General features: G+C 56.8%; 1 protein-coding gene across 1 annotated transcript; it reads left to right on the forward strand.

Moving 5' to 3' along the window:
- The first annotated feature begins 19906 nt into the window (after positions 1-19906).
- On the forward strand, positions 19907-21633 carry LOC122433585 (mastin-like). Its single transcript, XM_043456638.1, is given in 6 exon segments — positions 19907-19967; positions 20136-20314; positions 20467-20731; positions 21201-21355; positions 21464-21479; positions 21482-21633. Coding segments are annotated over 6 exon segments (828 nt in total).
- Positions 21634-22391: the final 758 nt, after the last annotated feature.

The following is a 22391-nucleotide window of genomic DNA, read 5'->3' on the forward strand; positions in this document are numbered from 1 at the left end:
GAGAGGTGTTGAAGTAACCACAGCGGCTCAAAGTCAAGCCTTTCTCTTGGCTTTAAACTGAGGGATTCTACAAGCAACTGGCATCTCTTCTTCATCCTGTAATTTGATGTGTCCTTAATGCAGGCTCCTTGAGCCTGGGAACTCTCTGTGGGCGCGTGTTCTCTGTCCCCACTCTGAGTGATGTGCTTAGAGCCAACACCAGCAAGCTCCGAGGCCACTGTGACACATCCCTCCCAGCTTCCTGGAGCTCAGACTCCACGTCCTGGACTCCAGGCCCCAGTGGCGCTCAGGACCAAGAGTGTGTGTCCCTGAAGCTGCCCGGGGTCTCTGTCCCTGGAAGCCTGTCCTCGAGCAGGGGGACAGTCTCAAAGGGCCGGTGCCAGAGCCCTGGGGCAGGGAGGGCAGCCCGCCTCCTTCCCTGTGCAGCCCACCACCCATATCCAGGGCCTCTGCCAGGCTCACGGCCCAGGCCTTGTCCGCAGCTCTCCACCTGGCAGGGCTTGTGGGGCTCGAGCAGTGGAGCCTGTAGAGGACTGGAGCTGGATGGTGGAGGCCGCTTGTCAAGGAGCCAGAGCAGCGGGGAGAGGGTGGCTGTAAGGTCAGGTGATAAGGGGGCAGCCCACCCCTGCAGGTTGGGTTTAACACGGGAAGCTCCTTGCTATGTGACCCAGCACCCCATCCCCCCCACCTTAGGCGAACATGCAGAAGAACTGAATCCAGGCATTACACTGAAACCCATCCACGTGTGTCCACAGCATCCCTGATCATGGCAGGCAAGGAACAGGAGCAACCCACAGGCTCCTCAGGGGAAGACGGGTCAGCAGACCCTTCCGTCCAGACGGCATGGTGTCCGGCCCACACCCCACACCACGCGGACACACTGGCAACGTGCTGAGCGAGCGAGGGAGGCCAGACGCTGAAGACCACGGAGCTTGTCTCCACCCATATGAGATGTTCAGAATAAGGCAGGCCACAGGCAGACGGAAAGTGGATGGTGGTCACCCGGGCCGGGGACGGTGAGGGGAGGAATGGGGAGTTGTGCCTTCATGAGGATGGGTTTCCTTTCGTGCCTTGGAAATGTTCTGGAATCAGAAAGAGGTGGGAGTCGAATACCATTGTGAATGTACTAAATGCCACCGAATCCTTCACTTTAAATGGTTACAACAGCACTTTCATAGTTTATGTGTGCTTTACAATAATCATGGTGATAATGTCCTGAAATCTCGCCTTCTGGTAACCCCTCAGTCCAGACGGGTCAGGACGGCAGGTCACCACCACACATGGACCAGGCCGGAGCAGGCGTGGAGGTCCATTTGCATCTGGGCAGAGCACAAGCGCCAAACCAATGAGACAAACAACCAAACCTGAAAAGCTGGTTGTCTAAGGAAGACCAGAGGCCAGTGATTCACAGCAGAGGAACGAGATCAGGGGAAACAGGGGAAACCGCCCAGATGTAGCCGGGCCCTTGGGGGTGAGGCCTCCAGGCAGGACCTGATGAGCGCCCCCCCGCCAAGGTTCTGGGTCCTGATGGGCCTCAGCCTTGCAGGGAGGGTGTGTGAGCAGGAGAGTTTGTGTTGCAGTTCTGTTTATGACGAGTAACAATGCTTTCTGTTCCTGTACGGTGCTATGGTTTTTGTTTTTAATCTGGATCTTAGTTAAACATTTGAACAAATTTAAAGACAAAACGTGGAGCAGAGATGGGGGAGGGTTGGGACCCCAGAAACAGAGGTCTTTGCTCCTTGCCTTTGCATCCTGCCAGGCGCCCTCCCCTGGGCACTTTTCCATTGGTGTCTGGGGGTTGCAAACTGTGTCCACTCCATCCCTGGCCCCTGCCCACCACGGCCCCAGGGGGCCAGAGACAAATAGGAGATGTGGCCCTGCCCCTCAGGACTCCCGGGACCCCTGGTGCTCTGGGGGAAATGGCTGGACAGGGGCTGGGCTTAACGCTGAGCTGTGGGGACCCCTCCCAGGGCACTGGGCCCTGAGCTCAGAGTGATGCCAGCAGGTGGGTTGTGGTGGGGGGACAAGGAAACAAGCTTCCGCAGAGATCACGGGGCCCTGACCACCATTGCTGCCAATTCTCCAAGCCAGGCTTCAACAGTATGTGAACCGTGAACTTCCAGATGTTCAAACTGGGTTTAGAAAAAGCAGGGGAACCAGAGATCAAATTGCCAACATCCGTTGGATCATTGAAAAAGCAAGAGAATTCCAGAAAAACATCTGCTTCATTGACTCTGGTAAAGACTTTGACTGTGTGGATCACAACAAACTGTGGAAAATTCTTAAAGAGATGGGAATAACAGACCACCTGACCTGCCTCAGGAGAAATCTGTGTGCAGGTCAAGAAGCAACAGTTAGAACCAGAGATGGAAAAATGGACTGGTTCCAAATTGGGAAAGGAGTACGTCAAGGTTGTCTATTGTCACCCTGCTTATTTAACTTTTTTTTAAAATTTATTTGTTTATTTTTATTTAACTTATATATAGAGTACATCATGCAGAATGCTGGGCTGGATGAAGCATGAGCTAGAATCAAGACTGCCGGGAGAAATATGAATAACTTCAGATATGCAGATGACACCACCCTTTTGGCAGAAAGCTAAGAGGAGCTAAAGAGACTCTTGATGAAAGTGAAAGAGGAGAGTGAAAAACCTGGCTTAAAACTCAACATTCAAAAAGCTAAGATCATGGCATCCGGTCCCATCACTTCATGGCAAATAGATGGGGAAACAATGAAAACAGTGAGAGATTTTATTTCCTTGGGCTCCAAAATCACTGCAGATGGTAACTGCAGCCATGAAATTAAAAGATGCTTGCTCCTGGGAAGAAAAGCTGTGACAAACCTAGACAGCGTATTAAAAAGCAGAGACATTACTTTGCCAACAAAGGTCCATCTAGTCAAAGCTATGGTTTTTCCAGTAGTCATGTATGGATGTGAGAGTTGGACCGTAAAGAAGGCTGAGTACCAAAGAATTGATGCTTTTGAACTGTGGTGTTAGAGAAGACTCTTGAGAATCCCCTGGACTGCAAGGAGATCAAACCAGTCCATCCTAAAGGAGATCAGTTCTGAATAGTCATCCGACGGATTGATGATGAAGTTGAAACTCCAATACTTTGGCCGCCTGATGCAAAGAACTGACTCATTTGAAAAGACCCTGATGCTGGGAAAGAGTGGGGGCAGGAGGAGAAGGGGACAATAGAGGATGAGATGGTTGGATGGCATCACCAACTTGATAGACATGAGTTTGAGCAAGCTCCGGGATTTGGTGATGGACAGGGAGGCCTGGCGTGCTGCAGTCCACGGGGTCGCAAAGAGTTGGATATGACTGAGCAACTGAACTGCACTGAACTGAAGATGCTTTAAATGATGGGCCTGCTGTTACTCCTTGTGGCCACACAGTGGTGCCCAGGCCAGCAGGAGAGAGGAGGAGGGTGACCAGGGACTCGAGAGGAGAAAAGAGATTTAGGTTATGCAGCTCCACCTCTGCATGCATGGTCTTGTGGACACTTGTAATGGCGAAGAATGTTGCTGGTTGGTCTGTGCACTTGACCTCCAGCAGCCTGGTGAGTCAGCACATCTTCTCCCTCCGCCTTTCCTGCCTCCCTCTGTCTCCTGCGTCCAGTGTCCAAACACTTGCCTATCAGACACGGACACGACACTGTAGCCTCTTTCTTTGCCTCCGAGTTGATGCCAGTTACTTGCGGCTGCTTGGCCGTCCTTGTGGCCGGGGTTTAGGGGGTGAGCGCTGAAAGCCAGCGGGCCCTCTGATGTGTGTTTGGAGCTCCATCCTCATGGTGACAACATTACATGCCGGCTGCCCCCTGCCCTGTGCCATAGCCGCCCTCCCCTAAATTTCCCTCCAGACACACTTGGGAAAATGACCGGATTTACCTGCAGTTCACATCACGGTGGGGTTTTGAAGGGTTGATATTTGATGACAGCCACCTCAAATGGCATTTTGTCCCCCTTCTCAGGAGAGTTTTGCAGTCATCACAGACACACGAACATTGCTCGTGTAGCTATCAGAGTGGGTGGGGGCGCCGATGCGGCTCTAGACTGGACCCTCCCCCAGTCATCCCTGGGAGGCAGGGACGACTTTCTTTCTCTACTTATTTGTGTTTAAAATATTTATCTTCCATCTCAACACTTTAAGAAACTTAATTTAAAAACCTCTTCAGTTGAAGCTTTTGGCTTTTCCGGGAAGAAAATCACATTATCTTCCAATAATAGTCAGGAGGCTTTTCCCCATGAACCTCAAACCTCTTGTTTCTGGTTCTGGCAGATCCGATGGCCATGTTCAGACCCTGTCTTTGCCCCCAGTGTCCTTCCTCCGGGTTCTTTTTGGAAGCGGTGGCCCCCCCTCTCTCCCTGGCTCTGCTCCAGCTCATTTCACCTGATCTGGGCTGGGGGGTCGGGAAGTCTCAGCCCTGGGGGCCCAGGGCTCCTGGCTGTCACCTCTGTGATGCTTCCTGTCAGTTGGGCCCTGGGGACCAGCTCCACACCTACACCCACTGCCGTGGGTGGATGGACGGTGGGGGGTCGGGAGGAGGCCCCTGGCTCACCCAGAGATTGTGCCCAGGGCCTGTAGGACCCCTCCCCTCCTGTGTGCAGACTCTCTCCCCCTGATGGCGCCCTGGCCACTTTGGATCTGGGTTGTCCTCTGTAGAGACCTGAGCATCTCCTGGGGTTCTGGGCCCCCTGGAGGAGCAGGAAGGATGCTGGTGACTCTGCCCTCAGAGGGAGTGCTGGGTCCCTGGAGACCTGAGCTCACCGAGTGCGGTGCTGTGACCAGAGGGGAACCTGGCTCCAGGTGGGGCGGTGAGTTGTAGGGGCACTGCCGTGACCCCAGCTTTTCCTGCAGTGACCTCCTGCCTGTGCCAGGGCCACCACTGCAGCACCTCAGCCCCTCAGCCCCGGGAGCCAGGGTGCTGGCGGCCCTGCCGACGTCGGACCCTCCCGGGTGTTTGAGGAGGGCCCTCACTGCTCCTTCCCCGACGCCCACTCTTCATTCAGCTGCGTCCTCCGCCAGCCCCTGCTCTGAGACCCTCCTGCTCAGGGAGCAGCCGGACTGTGCCCTCAGGTGGGGCCAGGGTCACGGCCGCCCTGCCTCTTCTCTATGCAGCTCATTGAATCCAGGAGCGCCGGCTCTAGGTGTCCCTGCCTGAGGCTGTGGCCAAGTAGCTGCTGGGTGGGCTCTTCCTGGCGGGCTGCCAAGGGTAGGGGAGGTGGGGGCTTACAGCAACAGAAGGCGTGGGCTGGGGGTCCAGCTCAGGGTGTCCTGGGGGCTCCAGGAGGGCCACCCAGCATCCAGGGTCGCCTGCGTCCTTGATGGTGGCTGCGTTCCCCCGTCTCTGTCTCTGTCACCTCCACGGCTTCTCCTCCATGTGTCTCCCAGCATCCTCACCTCTCCTTACAAGGACACCCACCACTGGATCGAGGGACCACCCAGCTCCAGTCTGATCTGGAGGGACAGGGGGGTATCAGTCGAAAACTTAGGGGTCCCAAGCTGGGGGGTGGGTGACACTGCCTTCAAAGTAGCAGCGGGCGGCGCCCTGCCGTTCTTCGTTGGGAGCGGAGTGCACTGGCTGCTGCCCAGCTGGCCAGACGGCTGGTGGAAAAGTGGTCACGGGGGGGCATTCTCAACAGGGCTGGTTTAACCTCCCAGCAACGGGCACCGGCACCAGCCCTGATGGCACAATTCTGCCAGGGAGCAACCAGCCCTGTGGACAGAGGCCCACATCGACGCTTCTGCTCCTGGAAGGGCCAGAGGTTTCTTTCTATGGCGATGGAGGCACGTCCACCGGTGGTTTTGCAGGAACTCAGCTGGCACCACTATCTGAGAGCTCAGGTGTCTGAATCCTGTCTCGGGGCGTCAGCGCCCAGACCCACTCTGAGCTTAGGAGGCGAGAGAGAGGCCCACGGCCAGGCGCCTGCTGGGCACCCCTGGGAACCGCTGACTGGTGGCCCAGCTAGGCAGTGACACGTCATGGGGTGGGCTGTCCTCCAGGTGAAGCCCGGGCAGAATTGCAGGCCTTCTCTGTAGCTGTGTCTCCAAGTGTGGAATCAGGGTGCAGGGGCCATGGAGGGAGTGGGGGGCCACAGGGGCGGGGGGAGCAGGGCTCACGAGGGGAGTGGGGTCATGAGGGAGCAGAGCCCATGGAGGGAAGCAGGGTTTCCCCAGGGGAGTGTGGGGGCCAGGCGGGGTGTGAGAGGGCGCAAGCGGAGCGGGGCTTGCCCACTGTCATGCTCAGTGGGGACTGGTGCTTCTGGAGCCCACAGGTCTGCACTCTGCAGGGTCAAGGGTCACGGCCCCTCAAAGGGTCTCACTGTCTACGGCTGTTGAAAGCAAAGTCGTGGTTGATGCCTGGCTGTGCTGGGCTTTGTGTCCAGGGCCCCTGGGCAAGAAGGAGGGGCATCCTGTTGGTAGGACAGTGACACTGACCGCCGGGAGGAGGACTGTTGCATCACAATGGAGGGCAGGGGACATGCAGAGCGCGCCCCTGGCCCCCCACCCCAAGTTGTGACGGCACGGGACTGCAGCCCCGGCCCACACGTCCATGTGGCCAGACGGAGCTCAGACACCTCAGGGATGGGGTGAGTCTGCGGGTCATCGCCGAAGGGGGTCTAGTGGACAGCAGGGGGCCCTGCTGGCCCCCGGCATGGCCGCAGTGGCTGTGGGCTGGACCCTGAGCCTCGCTCTCCCCTGTCCTACGGCCGCTGTCCCCACACACAGTGGACGGTGCTGGACAGGGTGGGCCGCCATGTCCCCCTCCTGGGTAGCACTTGCTGACGGGTGTCTGGGGGGCGGGCAGCTCCTTTGTGGCTGCCTCACTCCCATCGCCCGCCCCCCCGCTAATCTAGGGCGGTGTAAGGCCTGGCATCTTGTCCCCACAAGGGCTGTGCATGCCCTGAGCCTCCTTGCAGGCAGTGGTCAGCCCTGCATCGCCCTGCACCCAGCCTGGCTCCATTCGCCTGCCTTCCACGGCCCAGCAGGTCCCACTGTCTCAGCGATAGCTTCCGAGATCCCCAGCCTCAGAGCAGACAGGGTACCGTGTCCCTCCGCTGGTGGTGGTGAGGGTGGCGGCCAGCTGTGCCCCAGGCGGATGGTGGCCTGCTCCAGCTGCCTCGCCGAGCACAGCGGCCTCAGGGGCTGCCCCGCAGCTCACACCGCCCGGCCTCTGGCGAATGCTGCCCCTCATCCCGCCAGCCCGGGCCGGTGCTCCAGGACTTCTTCCAGCAAACCTGCATCCTCTTCATGTTCTTCTGGGCCTGTTTCCGCCGGCCTGGTTGTGGGTTGGCAGCTGAGATTTTGGATGTCGGGCTTCCCAGGTGGTGCTAGTGGTAAAAATCCCTCCTGCCAATGCAGGAGACAAAAGAGGCGGGGGTTCAATCCTGGGGTTGGGAAGATCCCCTGGAGGAGGACATGGCAACCCACTCCCGTATTCTTGCCTGGAGAATCCCACGGACAGAGGAGCCCGGCAGGCTACAATCCCTGGGGTCGCATGGAGTCGGACAGGACAGCATGCATGTGCAGCAAAGTGTGGATGTTACCAGCAAGGGTGGGGCAGGAGCTCCTCAATGACTGTTGATTGACTCACCGACCTCGGTCCCCACGGGCCCTGAGAAAGGAGGCGCTTCACAGCTCCCTGGACCCCCACCTGGGGGGTAAAGGGGCTCGGAGGGGCTGGAGGGGAGTGAGAGGTGCGCCCCCGTGAGGAGGCCCCCCACTCGGCCCGCTTGTCCGTCCTCCCCCCGGGTCCTGGCCCTGGACGCCTCACCGGGGCCCTGCCCTCCCCGCAGATGCTGTGGCTGCTCTTCCTGACCCTCCTGGGCCCCGGGGGCTCTGTGCCTGTGTCCCTGGGTGAGTCCTGACTCCCTGTCCCCTGCCCCGGCCGCCCAGACACCCCCGTACCGGTGCAGAGTGGACTGGTCAGTCGGCCCCTGGGAGGGACTGAGTGTGTGCGGCCAGGCAGGGGTCCCTGATGGCACCCTTCCTCGGCTTCCCAGATCCCAACCTGGGGAGGGAGCAGCATGGCACAGTGGGGATGCACGACGCCCCCCCCGGCCGGTGGCCGTGGCAGGCCAGCCTCCAATGGCACAGCAAGGAGCGTGAGCAGTGGGAGCACGTGTGTGGGGGCTCCCTCATCCACCCCCAGTGGGTGCTCACCGCGGCCCACTGCACTAGACGGTGGGTCACTCCGCCCACCGCCCCCGTGGCTGGGGAGGGGAGCGGGGGCGGGGGCACGGGGGGTGTGGGTGTGGGCTGGGGGCCGGCACTGGGCTGCACAGAAAGCCATGGCTCTGCCAGCAGCCAACCCGGTTCCTGCTGGAAGACGAGCCCGGCCCTGCCCCAGCCCGGCGCCTCTGAGTGGCTCCTGGCCCCTCTCCCTCAGGGAAAGCCCGCAGGCTTCTGCCTTCAGGGTGCAAGTCGGGCAGCTGAGGCTCTATGACCCAGACCGGCTGATGAAGGTGACTGAGATCATCCCACACCCCGATTACGACCACCTCCTGTCTGCCAAGGGGGGCGCAGACATCGCCCTGCTGAGACTGGAGTCCCCCATGACCCTCTCCCCGCACGTCCGGGTGGTCTCCCTCCCACCTGCCTCGCTGAGAGTCCCCGAGAGGAAGATGTGCTGGGTGACTGGCTGGGGTGACATCAGACTCAGAGGTAAGGTTCTGGGAGACCCAGTGGGCGTGCACAGAAATGCTTTATTCTCTGTGATGTGGGGGAATCCCCTCCTTGTTTTAGTGGGGTGAAATATACCTAACAAGGGCTTCCCTGGTAGCTCAGCTGGTAAAGAATCCACCTGCAATGCAGGAGATTCCAGTTCAATTCCTGGGTTGGGAAGATCTCCTGGAGAAGGGAATGGCTACCCAGTCCAGTATTCTTGGGCTTCCTGGGTGGCTCAGTCGGTAAAGAATCCACCTGCAATGTGGGAGACCTGGGTTCAATCCCTGGCTTGGGAAGATCCCCTGGAGGAGGGAATGGCAACCCACTTCAGTACTCTTGCCTGGGAAATCCCATGGACAGAGGAGCCTGGCGGGCTACAGTTCATGGGGTCATAAAGAGTCAGAAACAACTGAGTGACTAAGCACAGCACATAACTCACAAAGTTTTGCCATCTTAACCACTTTTAACTGTACACGAAGTACATTCATGTGGTTGTACAACCATCACCACTGTTGGTCACCAGAACGTCCCCCCACACGGAAGCTCCATCCCCCTCAAGCACTGGCTCCCCTCCCCCAGCCTCTGCTGCCACCACCAGCTGTCTGTCTCTATGGATTTGCCTGTTCTGGAAGCTTCATGTAAATAAAATCATATAATGTATGGTCTTTTGTGTCTGGCTCATCTCATTAAGCCAGACATGTTTTCATGTTTTCAAGGCTTATCCACATTGTAGTGCGTCTCAGTGCTTCATTCCTTTTTTATGGCTGAGTGATATTCCACTCCTTACAAGTATTATTCAATATAACTACAAGAGGCTGATCTATATACATATATGGCCATATTAAATATGTTAACAAAGAGACCTCAAGATTTTCACTATGTAATTACATAACCTCACCCACACGCTATCCTCTTGTTATGATTTATTTTTCTCTACATACATCTGACATATTAAATATTTATGTTTAATTTGTATGCCCCACCTCCCAAAAAAGTAAACCCATGAAAGCAAGAAGTTTATTTCATTCACTGCTGAATGTCTCAGAGTTTAAAATAAGGTTTATCACAGAGACATTTATTCAACAATAAACATATGCTCAATGAAATGAGTAGGTTAATGCATGAATTAATGAATAAATTGAGGCTTTGAGGAAGGAGAAAAGAAGGGAGGATGGAAGGAAGAAAGGGGAGAGAAGGAAGGAGGGAGGGAGAGAGGAAGGAAGGAAGAATATTCACTCTTTACCTCACTGATGCCAACTCCTATTACTCACCTCCACACTCTTTACACACCAGTCACCCTGGCCTCCTTTCTCTTCCTCAGATGTGTTAGGCATATTCCCAACTTAGAACTTTCTGGAGTGGATTGGTTTGCATGGGTGTATGCTCAGTTGCTTCAGTCATGTTTGACTCTTTGCGAAAACTAAGAAAACATTCAGAAAACTAAGATCATGGCACCTGGTCCCATCACTTCATGGCAAATAGATGGGGAAACAGTGTCAGACTTTATATTTTTGGGCTCCAAAATCACTGCAGATGGTGATTGCAGCCATGAAGTTAAAAAACACTTACTGCTTGGAAGGAAAGTTATGACCAACCTAGACAGCATATTAAAAAGCAGAGACATTACTTTGCCAACAAAGGTCCGTCTAGTCAAGGCTATGGGTTTTCCAGTGGTCATGTACGGATGTGAGAGTTGGACGGTGAAGAAAGCTGAGTGCCGAAGAATTGATGCTTTTGAACTGTGGTGTTGGAGAAGACTCTTGAGAGTCCCTTGGACTGCAAGGAGATCAACCTGTCCATCCTAAAGGAGATCAGTCCTGGGTGTTCATTGGAAGCACTGATGAAGCTGAAACTCCAATACTTTGGCCACCTGATGTGAAGAGTTGACTCATTGGAAAAGACCCTGATGCTGGGAGGGATTGGGGGCAGGAGGAGAAGGGGACGACAGAGGATGAGATGGCTGGATGGCATCACCGACTCAATGGACATGAGTTTGAGTAAACTCCGGGAGTTGGTGATGGACAGGGAGGCCTGGCGTGCTGCAATTCATGGGGTAGCAAAGAGTCGGACACGACTGAGAGACTGAACTGAACTAAATATTCCACTGTGTGGATGAACCACATTCTGTGTCTCCGTTTACCAGCTGATGGATACCTGAGTGTTTGCCAGTTTTTGGCTCCTGTGAGTCAAGCTGCTATGAGCCTGCAGCTGCCAGCACCTATTAGAGCATCTATTTTCAATTCTTGTGGGTCTAGATTAGGGATGGAATTTCTGGGTCATTTACTAATTCTATGTTTGGTCTTTCATAGGGGATTCCCCTTTGAGCTGAATGTGCGTGAGGCCTGGGTCTCAGATGGGCAGGTTTGTGGATACTGGGGACTCAGGGCCTTTATTATCTGCCAGGTCCCAGCAATTACTCCCATGGTTCTCATGGGGTCCTCACCATGACCACTGGGGTGGACCTTGACTGTCCTGGGATCAATAAGCTAGGGCCTACTCCTGGGCATGTACCTGAAGAAAGCCAAAATTCAAAAAGATACCTGTGCCCTGACATTCACGGCAGCACTGTTCACAATAGCCAAGACACAGAGACAATCTAGATGAACATCAACAGATGAGCGGATAAAGAAGATATGGTACATGTATACCATGGAATATTACTCAGCCATAAAAAAGAACAACATAATGTCACGTGCAGTGACATGGATGGACCTAGAGACCATCATACTGAGTGAAGTCAGGACAGAAAAAGACAAATATCCTGTGATATTGCTTTTATGTGGAATATTAAAAAATTGTACAAGTGAACCTATTTACAAAACAGGAATAGTCACAGATACAGAAAAGAAACATGGTTACCAGGAGAGAAAGGGCTGGGGAGGGATAAAACCCACTACTATATATAAAAGATAACTAATGAGAACCTTCTGTATAGCACAGGGAACTCTAGTCAATACTCTGTAATGACCTCCACAGGAAAAGAGCCTAATAAAGAGTGTCTTTGTATATGTATAACTATCTATGTATATGTACGAAACCGAATCACTTTGCTGTGCACCTAAACTGATACAACATTGTAAATTAACGATTCCCCAATAAAAAATAATCAAACAAGCAGAAAAAAAGAAGCTGGGGTCTGCCGTGGTCTCAGATGTCAGAAGGTGGAAACTTGAACCCATGTGGCTCAGAGCACTTTGTCAGGACAAGTCCTTGATACGTCCCTTCTCCAGGGAGAAAGAATTCCCGGGAGAATGCTGTCCTGGGTCATCCTGTCCTTAGGCTTCTGGAGCCCTGCGTCCTGGAGCTGGCTGGGTTTAGTGGCCGTGGGGAAGTTGAGCCCCAGGGCCCCGGGGTGCTGGGTCTGGACCCAGGGTCAGGGTTGGCAGTGGGAGCCTGGAGCCCACCGCTGATGCCCCATTGTGGAGCAGAGTGAGTGCCTGCCCTCACCCAGCCCCCGACCCCCAACAGGGCCACTGGGCCTGCCCCACCACCTGCAGGAGGCGGAGGTGCCCATCGTGGGGAATGAGGTTTGTAACCGGCACTATCAGAACTCCTCCACAGACGCCGCCCATCAGATCATCAAGGACGACATGCTGTGTGCAGGCAGCGAGGGCCGGGACTCCTGCCAGGTGGGACCCAGGCCCACCCCGTTCTCCCGCCCCTCCTCGCCCACGAGGGTCCAGTGCAGGGCGCTGAGTGCCGCCTCTCCCGCAGGGTGACTCCGGGGGCCCCCTGGTGTGCAGCTGGAACCGCACCTGGGTCCAGGTGGGAGTTGTCAGCTGGGGCGACGTCTGTGGCCATCGTGACTTCCCTGGGGTGTACACCCGGGTGACCAGCTACGTATCCTGGATACGCCAGTACGTCCCGCCCCCCAGACCCTAGACAGGGCAGGGGTGGGGTCTGCACGATGAGAAGACTGCTAACCCTCCCGGACAACACCCTGCTTCTTCCCCGGGGCCAGCCTTGTCCTCCCAACCCCCCTCCCCCTCCCCTCTGAGACACGCTGGTCCCCCGTCTGGGAGGGAGAGACAGCAAGAAGGCCTGTATGCTGCTGTCTCCCGGCAGTGGGGTGGCCCCTGGCCTCCTGGTCACCCTCTATTTCCCATTAAACTCCGAAAAGCCAGCCCCCGGCTGTGGTTTGGGATCGCTGCGTGGACGCATTGTGGTTGCTGGATGGAGTGGTGCAGGGGACCCTCCCCAGGAGGGGTCCCTGGACTCTGGCACCAGGCTGGGTTGCCACGTCTGGGGGTGGGGGCATTTCCCGGGAAGCTTTCTGGGAGCTTGTGGGGGAGGGTTAACCTTGCCCCTGGGTGCGTCCCTTTCCAGTGAGTGCAGGGCAGTGACTTTGTTCTGATCACACACCAACCCCCCACCTCCCGTGATGTTGGTTCAGAACTCTCACCCCCAGGAGGGGTCTCTGGAGCGTGTAGGAGGGGCTTTAACCCAGTAAGTGAAGGGGTGGCCCTGACTCCGCCCCACCCTGTGCATTTCAGGGACACGGGTGAAATCAGAGCTGCCAGCACCTGCGGAAGGTCACCCCAGGGACTGGCCACCCAATGAGCCCTTCCGACCATCCCCCTTTCTTTCCCTGAGGTCGATACTCAGCCTGGAAAGTCACTCCCACCTGGGGCCTGGAGGCGCCTGGGAACACATGCATCCTGCCCCTTTCCGTAGCATCTACAAGCCTGGGGTCTGGCAGCGAGTGGGCCCCCAGCCCCGGCGAGGCCCCCCTGGAGACACTAGGCTGCCCACCCCACACACCGTGTCCAGGCCTGGGTCCTGGCGGCAGGAAGCACCCAGCATGTGTCCTGGGAGCTCGAGGCCTGAGGCTCAGGGCGTGCTGAGGGGTCAGGGCTGAGACGGAGCGGGGTATGTGGGGTCGGGAGCTGCCCCCTCCATGAAGTGGGCGCACGGCACCCCAACGGGCAGAGTGAGGCCCTCCTCAGCTTAGATGGCTCCTGTGGGCACCTTGAAACCCCAGGGAAAGACCCCACGAGACTGCGGAGGGCCTAACACCATGGTGGGCAGCCTCAGACGAGGCTGGACAGACCACCACCATCGGGAGCAGGTGGTTCCCAGAGGGAAAAGGACCGTGATGCTGGCCCCCAAGGCCAGGAGCTGCACCCCCTCTGATACAGCCCTCCTGGACTGTGGTCCTCAGCGGGGGGCTTGGCCGGGCCACCCTTGGCCATCCCAGCACCTCCAAAACTCCCCGCGTGCCCTTTATGGCTGCCCCCTCCCCCCCCCGGCTCTCAGCTGCAGCCTCTGGCCTCCGGGTTGCATCCATCGTCCAACACTCTCCGCCGTGTGAATGAACCGCTGTTTGTTTCCATCTTATTTAATTAATTAATGTATTGGCTGCACCGCATGCGGGATCTTAGTCCCTTGACCAGGGATCGAACCTGAGCCCCCTGCTTTAGCACCTTGGAGTCTTAGTCACTGGACCACCAGGGAAGTCACCTACCTGTTTATTTTTTTTTTGAACTTTCTTTCCTAATTTTTTTTTTCAACCTGAATTTACCTGCTCAGGACATTGGTGCTGTTTCAGGCTTCTGGTGATGATGTACCAGGCCAATCTTTTACACGGTTTTCGTGGGAATGTGTATCCATTTCTCTTCTTCTCGGAAAGCCTGCGTTTTGCTTCATCCTCTGTAGCCCTTGGCTTTGTCATTGGCCTTAAAATGCCATTTTAACAGGTTAGCGCTTACTTTAACCTGCATTTTGCTAACGACTCAGTCTGCTGTGCATTTTCATGTGCTTCCTTGGCACCCTCCTAGCTTCTCTTGTAAACACTTTCTCTACTTGGGCTTTGTTGGGGCTGTCCGACCGCCGGTTGGAAGACAATTTCCAGACACAGAGTACTGTAGTAGGGAGGGAGCTCATTAAGAACAAAAAGCAGAGATAATGCAGGTCCTGTGACCACAGCAGGCCGACCTCCTCACAGGCCAGGGAGAGTCAACAGTTTTCATGGGGACAAAGAAAATTCCTGCTGGAAGGTTGGCAGTAGGTGATTGGTTAAGTTCAGGTGGTAAAGAATCTGCCTGCAATGAAGGAGACCCGGGTTCGATCCCTGGGTCGGGAAGATCCCCTGGAGAAGGACATGGTAACCCACTCGGTGTTCTTGCCTGGAGAATCCCATGGACAGAGGAGCCTGGCAGGCTGCAGTCCATGGGGTCACAAAGAGTCAGACACAGATGAGCGACTAACACTTTTTATTTTAGGGCACTGTAGGGTGACTACTGGGGTGGGCATCTTTGCCTAATTTGGGGTGAAGAAATCTGCTGGTGATGATCGGGGCGGCTTTTGGCAATGGTTACAAAGGGGCTCAGTCAGCTTCGGAGGTGACCTTGGCTCTGGGCTCCGCTTCTGTGGCCTTGGGACAAGGCCTTGAACCTGTGGCTTTGGGGCAGGACTCAACACATTTTTGTTTCTCACGACGGTATCTGGGGAATTCTTTATCTGTTCTGGATACAAGTATTTTATGCTTTGCAATTATTTTCTCCCTGGGACTCCTTGCCCCATTTTCTTAGGAGTGTTTTTTGAGGAACATAGGTTTTCAGTTTTGATGAGATCCAATGTGTCCCTGATGTTCTGTCTGTGGCTGTGCTCCCCTTTGGCAGGAGTTTGCCTGTAGTATCTTTTCCGACCTTTACTCTCCACGGTCGCTTCTCTCGTGAGTAGCCTGTGTCCAGGGTATTTCTGATGGCCTCCTTCAGTGCTGCTGTGTAAACTGGTGAGCTCACCGTCGTCACCTTGATATCATATAATCACTGATGTCCTCAGGCTGGCTTCTACCTCCTTAACTTACTAATTTACGTTGTTCCAGCATTTCTCTGCCTTCTCCCCTTCTTCTTCTAGAACAGACCTCTGTGTGTAACCCCAATAAGAGAAGATGTTGATCGGCCGTTCATCTCCTATCTCACGTCCCCCAAATCTGTCATCTGGACAGCATCTAGACTGTTAATTCTGGGTCATTGTGGCTGCCTATCTCATCTTTCTCTTTGAAGGCATCTCTTTTTAAAAGATAAAAGTGGGCTTGATGATGAGATTTGATTTCCTTTGCTGAGTGTATCTCTTGGGACATTTGCCTTTTATTGAGCTTTACTGTAATTGATTCAAAGGTCTGGGATGTGGTGTTTCTGAGAATATGCTTGTGTTGCCCTCTTCCTCAAACGGCTGTTTGCTTGCTTCTAAATTGTTTTCTTCACCACTCTGAAAGATTACTTGCCTGTCAACTTGCATCTGCAGTTACTGTGGGATCATCTGATACAACTACTGATTTTTCAAATGAGCTGTGACTCCTCAGACTGTTAGACACAGTCAGGATCCCCTCCACCTGCCCAGCCCACCCCTGGGGGTGCCACCTGCTGTTTTGGCTTCAGTTCTGCCCTGAGATGAGGATTCAGGGGAGGCTCCCTGTGGAAGGGGAGGGAATCCTGGCGGGGAGGGCACAAGGGCTGGAGACACAGGTGTGGAGAGGCTCCCCACCGTGGGCTCAGGAGCTTCTCTGCCGACGCTCTTCTGGAGTCAGGAGAACATACGGTTCTGTGACATCCCTACGGAGGGACTAGGGAGCCGTCGGTGGGTGGACTTGCCTGACATTGGTCCTGCTGTGAAGCTGCCCTGACGGCAGGGCCAGGCGTGAGGCTTTCTGCTGGGACGAGTCTCCACCTGTGGATGGTGTGGCTGACGCGGGGCTCCGTCCTCGAGGATGGAGAGGAAGACAATCGCGCGCCCCTGGTCTCACCGGGAGTGTTTGACGAGAGCCAAGTTTTGAGCTGCTTCCTATTGTCTGGATGGGATTTATGCTGGAGAACAGGGGTTTGAGGTGCTTTCAGGTTGAGGACCAGGTGAGGAGGGGGAGCGATGGGAAATGGGGGCGCCAAACCCAGGCCACGGACTGCCACGTGCTGCTGTGAACAGGCCGCGAACCTCAGCCCGAGAGACAGACCACAAGTACCGAGGGGGCGGGTTACAGAATAAGAGATGGAAGGCAAGCATTTGAAAGCTGGTCCCCGCCAAGTCCCATGGAAGCCCTTTTGAGAGCATCTAGAAGGGGCCTTTTGCACCCCAGATGGGCGGAGACCGAGGAGACGGTGCCTGGAGGTGGCAGAAGCAGGGAGCAGAGGCTCTCGGGCTAATGTCAGGTCCTGGCTCAGGAGCCAGGCCGCTGCCCTTGTCCCTCAGGGTAGGGAGGGGAGGTGGCAAAAGAGCCCGCCAGCAATTGATTCAAATGGCAACACTGTTTATGTTCATGTTGGCAGAATCTGGACACGACCCGAAAGCCCTTCTGCTTGAGACAAATGACTGTGCCGGGAGGCCCCTCTCGCCACCCAGGCGGGCAGGCAGACGCGGGAGGCGGCGATGCTGGTGTCACCGCAGACGGGGCGTGAGACGCAGGGTCACCCACTGGAAACACCGAGGCCTGTGGGCTTCAGACAGGGAGGCGGGCTCCTCGGCAGCGTGTGCAGCATGTTCAGGGCAGAGACGCCTGGTCGGTGGCCATCACGACGGAGTCTACAATAGCGCGTGCTGGGGAGGCTCTGAAGGGAAGGGGAGCCTCCTGTAGTCGGCGGGAATGTAAGCTGGTCAGCAACTGTGGAAGACAGTATGGAGGTTCCTTAAAAAACTAAAAACAGAGCTACCACGCATGCACGTGTGCTAGGTCACTCAGTCAGGTCCTACTTTTTGCGACCCCATGGACTGCAGCCTGCCAGGCTCCTCGGTCCATGGGATTCTCCAGGCAAGAATAGTGGAGTGGGTTGCCATGCCCTTGTCCAGGGGATCTTCCCAGCCCAGGGATTGAACCCACATCCCTTGTGTCTCCTGCCAACAGTACGTGGGTTCTTTACCACTAAGCCAGCTGGGAAGCCCCAGAGCTACCATATGACCCAGTAACCCCACTCCTGGGCATATGTCCAGACAAAATTCTAATTTGAAAAGATACATACACCCCCAATGTTCATAGCAGCACTAACACAATAGCGAAGGCCTGGAAGCAAACTAAATGTCCATGAACAGATGAATGGATAAAGATGTGGTACATATATATGATGGAATATTACTCAAGCATGAAAAAGAATAAAATAATGCCATTTGCAGCAACATAAATGGATATAGAGATATCATACTAAGTGACATAAGTTAGAAAAAGACAAATACCATATGATATCACTTTTATGTGGAATCTAAAGTATGATTCAAATGAACTTATTTATAAAACAGACACACTCACAGACATGGAAAACAAACTTATGGTGACCACAGAGGACAAGAGAAGGGAGGGATCAGTTATGAGTTTGGGATTAACAGATCCACTTTACTATGTATAGACAGCCAATAAGGATCTTCTGTATAGCAGAGGGAATTATATTCAATGTCTTTTAATACTGTGTAATGAAGAATACAGAAAAGAATACGTGTGTATGTGTGTAACTGAGTCACTGCACTGTACGTCTGAAACGAACCCAGCACTCCCCCAGCCCTAGGCCTTGCTGCCCTCCCCCAGCCCTCCCTGCTGAAGACCTGTGTGAGCAGAAGAGAGCCTGCAGGCCAGAGCCCAGCCTCTCCCTCCTCCCAGGCCCGGGGCTCCTGGGCTCAGCTGTGAGGCAACCCGGGCTGGGTCAGGGCCCTGGGTGCAGAGATAGGGGTTGGGTAATGCCCACAGGCCCATCACCTAATCTCTTCTTGCGACACTGTGCAGGGGCCACAGGTGGCCCAGCAGGCCTTAGACACGACGTTCCCCGGGGGCCTGGGGCCTGGTCCTGAAGGCCCCCATCCCCGGGTGACACGGGCACCATCTGTGAATCCTGCACAGAGCAGAACATTGACAGGAGCTCCAAGCCTTCAGAGCATCGCAGCTCCATTGAGAGGCCGCAGCTCAGCATGACCCCAGCCTCCCTGGTCCTCTTCCCTGTGGGCTGATGGGAAGTGGTGCGGATTGGGGGGGTGGAAACTAGTCTACAGAGCAAAGCCCCGAAGACTGGGTGGGAGTGTGTCTCCTCCCTGTCCTGGCGCTGGACGTGGAGACCTGCTGGGGCAAGGCTGGCCCTCCGGGGACCCCTGTGCTTGGCTTGCACACGGCACCTTCTCCCCGGGTCCTGCGAGGTCTCCCCATGTGTGTCTGTGTCCTTCTCCGAAGGACACTGGCCATGTTGATTAGACCGTCCCCCAGTGACTTCTCTAACGACCCCCTCTCCAAATACAGTCACATCCTGAGGAATGGGGGCCGGGGCTTTAACACATGAATGCAGGGGACCCGGGCTCCCTGGGGAATTGGAATAAACACCTCCAGCTCTCCTGAGTCTGGCTGACTTGTCTCAAATGCACGCACCTCCCCACACACAGGGGTCCCTCTGGACCCCAGGCTCTCCTAGAAGACACCTCGCAAGTGGGTCCAGGCAGAGGGGTGCCAGCTCCCAAGGGGCTGGGAACTGGGACCAGGGAGGGGCCCAGGGAAACCCTCACCTCTCATCCTCTGATCCTTTCCCGACCTCAAACCTGAGAACAAACAGGCCCTGAGCCGACCGCCAGGCCCGTCCTGCCCTCAGAGGCTGCGGTCAGGGCAGCACTGAGACCACACACCCCCGGAGATGCCCGGGTCCTCAGCGCTCACGTGGGCGCCCAGCCCGCACACTCAGTGCTGGAACGCTCCTTTGCCCTGGGTCCGGAGCCTCCGTGGGCATCAGTAACTGTGAGTCCTCAGGGTCTGGGAGAGATGTCAGGAGGGTCGTCAGCCCAGGCGCTGGGCTCCAGGCTGGGGAGCAGCCCTGGGTCCCGGGGGTGGCCGGTACCCAGAAGAGCAGGGCCTCACACCCCGCCTCCGATTCAGGACCCCCCTGGGGCGGCGGCCGGTCAGCACCCCTCGCTCCCCTCCCTCCCGCCTCTCTGCCCACCGAGTGTCCCTCCCAACGGGACCCACTCGGGCAGGGGGCCCCGGGCCCTCACTTCTTCCCCTGCCCGGGCCCCCCGCTTCCAACCCCTGCCGGAGGAAGCTGAGTTGAACTGTCCCCTGGTCCTCGGTCCCCACAGGGAGAGGACTGACCTGGCCGCAGCACACAGCCCTGTGCCCACTTCCTGTGTGAGGGGAATAAATGGGGCCCTGGGGGCACCCGGGGCAGAGACGTGGAAGCAGCTTGGAGGAGGCCACCCTCCCGTCCAGACCAGTGGGAGCCTCAGGCTGCCCTTCCCGAAGCTGGTGCTGGGGGTCCAGCTGCCCCTCAAGACCGCCTGCCGATGCTGTGGCTGCTGGTCAAGACCCTCCCCTGCCTGGGGCGCTCCGTGCCTGTGACCCCGGGTGAGTCCGCACCCCACGCAGTGCCCTGAGGGGTCCTGAGGATCCCAGGGCCCGTCTCTGCTCCCAGGGTCAGCCCATCTTGGGGGGGGGGGCCTCCCTGCTTCTGAACAGCTTTGCCAGGGAAGGTCATCGTCTGGGTCCCTGATGGCCCCTTACCTTGCTTCCCAGGCCCCAGCTCAGGACGTGGGCTGGTGGGCACCATGGGGGGCTGCGATGTCTCGGCCAGGAGCTACCCGTGGCAGGTAAGCCTGAGGTTCTACAATAGGACAGTTGGCCGGTGGATACACTTTTGTGGGGGGTCGCTCATTCACCCCCAGTGGGTGCTGACTGCTGCCCACTGTGTTGAATGATGAATATTCTGTGCCCCTGTCTCTGTGGCTGGCTGCAAGGAGGGTGGGGAGCAGAGGGGGCTAGGGGAGGTGTGTGTGGGTGTCCAGGGGCCCCTCCCCAACTCTGGGGGTCCCCAGCCTCCTCTGAGTGGCTCCTGGTCCCTCTCCCCAGGAAAAGCCTGCAGGCTTCTGCCATCAGGGTCCAAGTCGGGCAGCTGAGACTCTATGACCATGACAAGCTGACCAAAGTGTCCAAGATTGTCCAACACCCCGATTACAACCAAATCCTCTCTGCTGAGGGGGGTGCGGACATCGCTCTGCTGAGGCTGCAGGCCCCCGTGAGCCTCTCCCATCACGTCCAGGTGGTCTCCCTCCCGCCTGCCTCGCTGAGGGTCCCCGAGGGGAAGATGTGCTGGGGCAGCGTCACGGTTCACTGTAGGTTTGGGGAAACTTGAGGCGAAGGATGAGGAACTGGGGAGGCTGGGTCTTCAGGGAGAGTGGCTCACCCCACAGACCTTTGGATCTCGGCGGGGGGGGTGTCCTGCGTGGTTCTGGACGGAAACCTTCTGGAACAACCTCAGGGGTGGGCCACTGGCTCTGAGTTCTGGTCAGACTCTGCCCCAGCCGTCCTGGGCTCTGACCCCCTCAGCCTGGGCACCCAAGGTGGTCATCAGGGAGGAGGTCTGGGTCACTGAGCGTGGGCAACCCGCCAAGATCTCAGGGTTCCTCCATGTTGCAGGGGGATGGGCATCTAGAAGTTTTAGAGTCATGTGATCAGACCCCAGATTCATGGCTGTGGGGACACTGAGTCCAAGGCCAGGGGCACTGGGTCTGGACCCCAGGGCCTCCGCAGACCGAGGGGAGCCCCTCCCCAGCACGGAGCTCACCCAGCCTCTCCCCGCAGCGCCCCTGCCCCCGCCCTACCATCTGCAGGAGGTGGAGGTGCCCGTCGTGGGGAATCAGGTTTGTAACCTACACTATCGGAAACTTGCAAACGCCACCAAGCCAATCAAAGATGACATGCTGTGTGCCGGGAGCGAGGGCCAGGACTCCTGCCAGGTGGGACCCCAGACTCACCCTCTAATATGCCCCCAACCCCCTAATATGCCCGCCAACCCCACTGCCTGGGGGAGTGGGAAGTGTTTACTGAGTGGTGTTTTCCCACAGGGTGACTCCGGGGGGCCCTGGTGTGCCTCTGGAAATGCTCCTGGGTCCAGGTGGGAGTTGTCAGCTGGGGCCACAAGTGTGCACTCCCCGACTTCCCTGGGGTGTACACCCGGGTGACCAGCTACATGTCCTGGATCCTCCAGTACGTCCCACTGTCCCCAGGGCCCTAGGCCTGAAGACTCCCAATCTTCTTTGCTCAGGGGCCCCTGGTGGTCCTGGGGAGCAGGCAGGGGCTCCAGAGGGGGCACCGTGTGGAAGGGAGATGCCGGCAGTCAGCTGTCTGTGTCGTGAGCCTCATTAAACTGTGCAGAGCTGCTTCCAGGCTGTGTGTGTGTTTGACCTGACCGGGGTTGGGGTGGGGGATCTCTGGGCGGGCTCCCTGGGCACAATCGGAGGGGAGCAGGGTGGGCCCGCCTTCTGGGGCAGGCGTCCTCGGCTTCTCCTCCTCCCACCACCACCATCTGTTGCCTGCTTCTCTGAGACCCTTGGCCTCAGTCCACACGTCCCTCCCCACCCCTCCCCACCTGACACCCGCACCAGGAGAATGGGGTCCCCATCGGCATCGCTCACGACACCAGCTATTTCTTACGGGATGAGTCCCATGGGCCCCCTTGGACTCTGGGGTTCAGAGGTGCATCCAGGTGACGCTGGAGGAGGAAGGGGCCTGGGGTCTGTGGAGAGAGCCCTGGGGGTGCCCAGCGGGAGGGGTGTCCAGGTCCCTGTCTTCACGCTGCTCAGCCTCCAGCTGACCCTGCAGCCTGGCCCCTCAGGACCCATGTGAAGAGCCAGCCTTTCCTGAACAGAATGAGGTGTCTGTCCAGAGTGGATCCTGCCCCTCTCCCTGTGGGACCCAGGGCTCTGAGGATGAAGTTTGGGGCCCAGTACAGTGTTCGGGGTCCTAATTAGTTTTAACTGGCTTTATCTCAAA

Source organism: Cervus canadensis, chromosome 32 (assembly GCF_019320065.1).
Source record: "Cervus canadensis isolate Bull #8, Minnesota chromosome 32, ASM1932006v1, whole genome shotgun sequence".
NCBI lineage: Eukaryota > Metazoa > Chordata > Mammalia > Artiodactyla > Cervidae > Cervus > Cervus canadensis.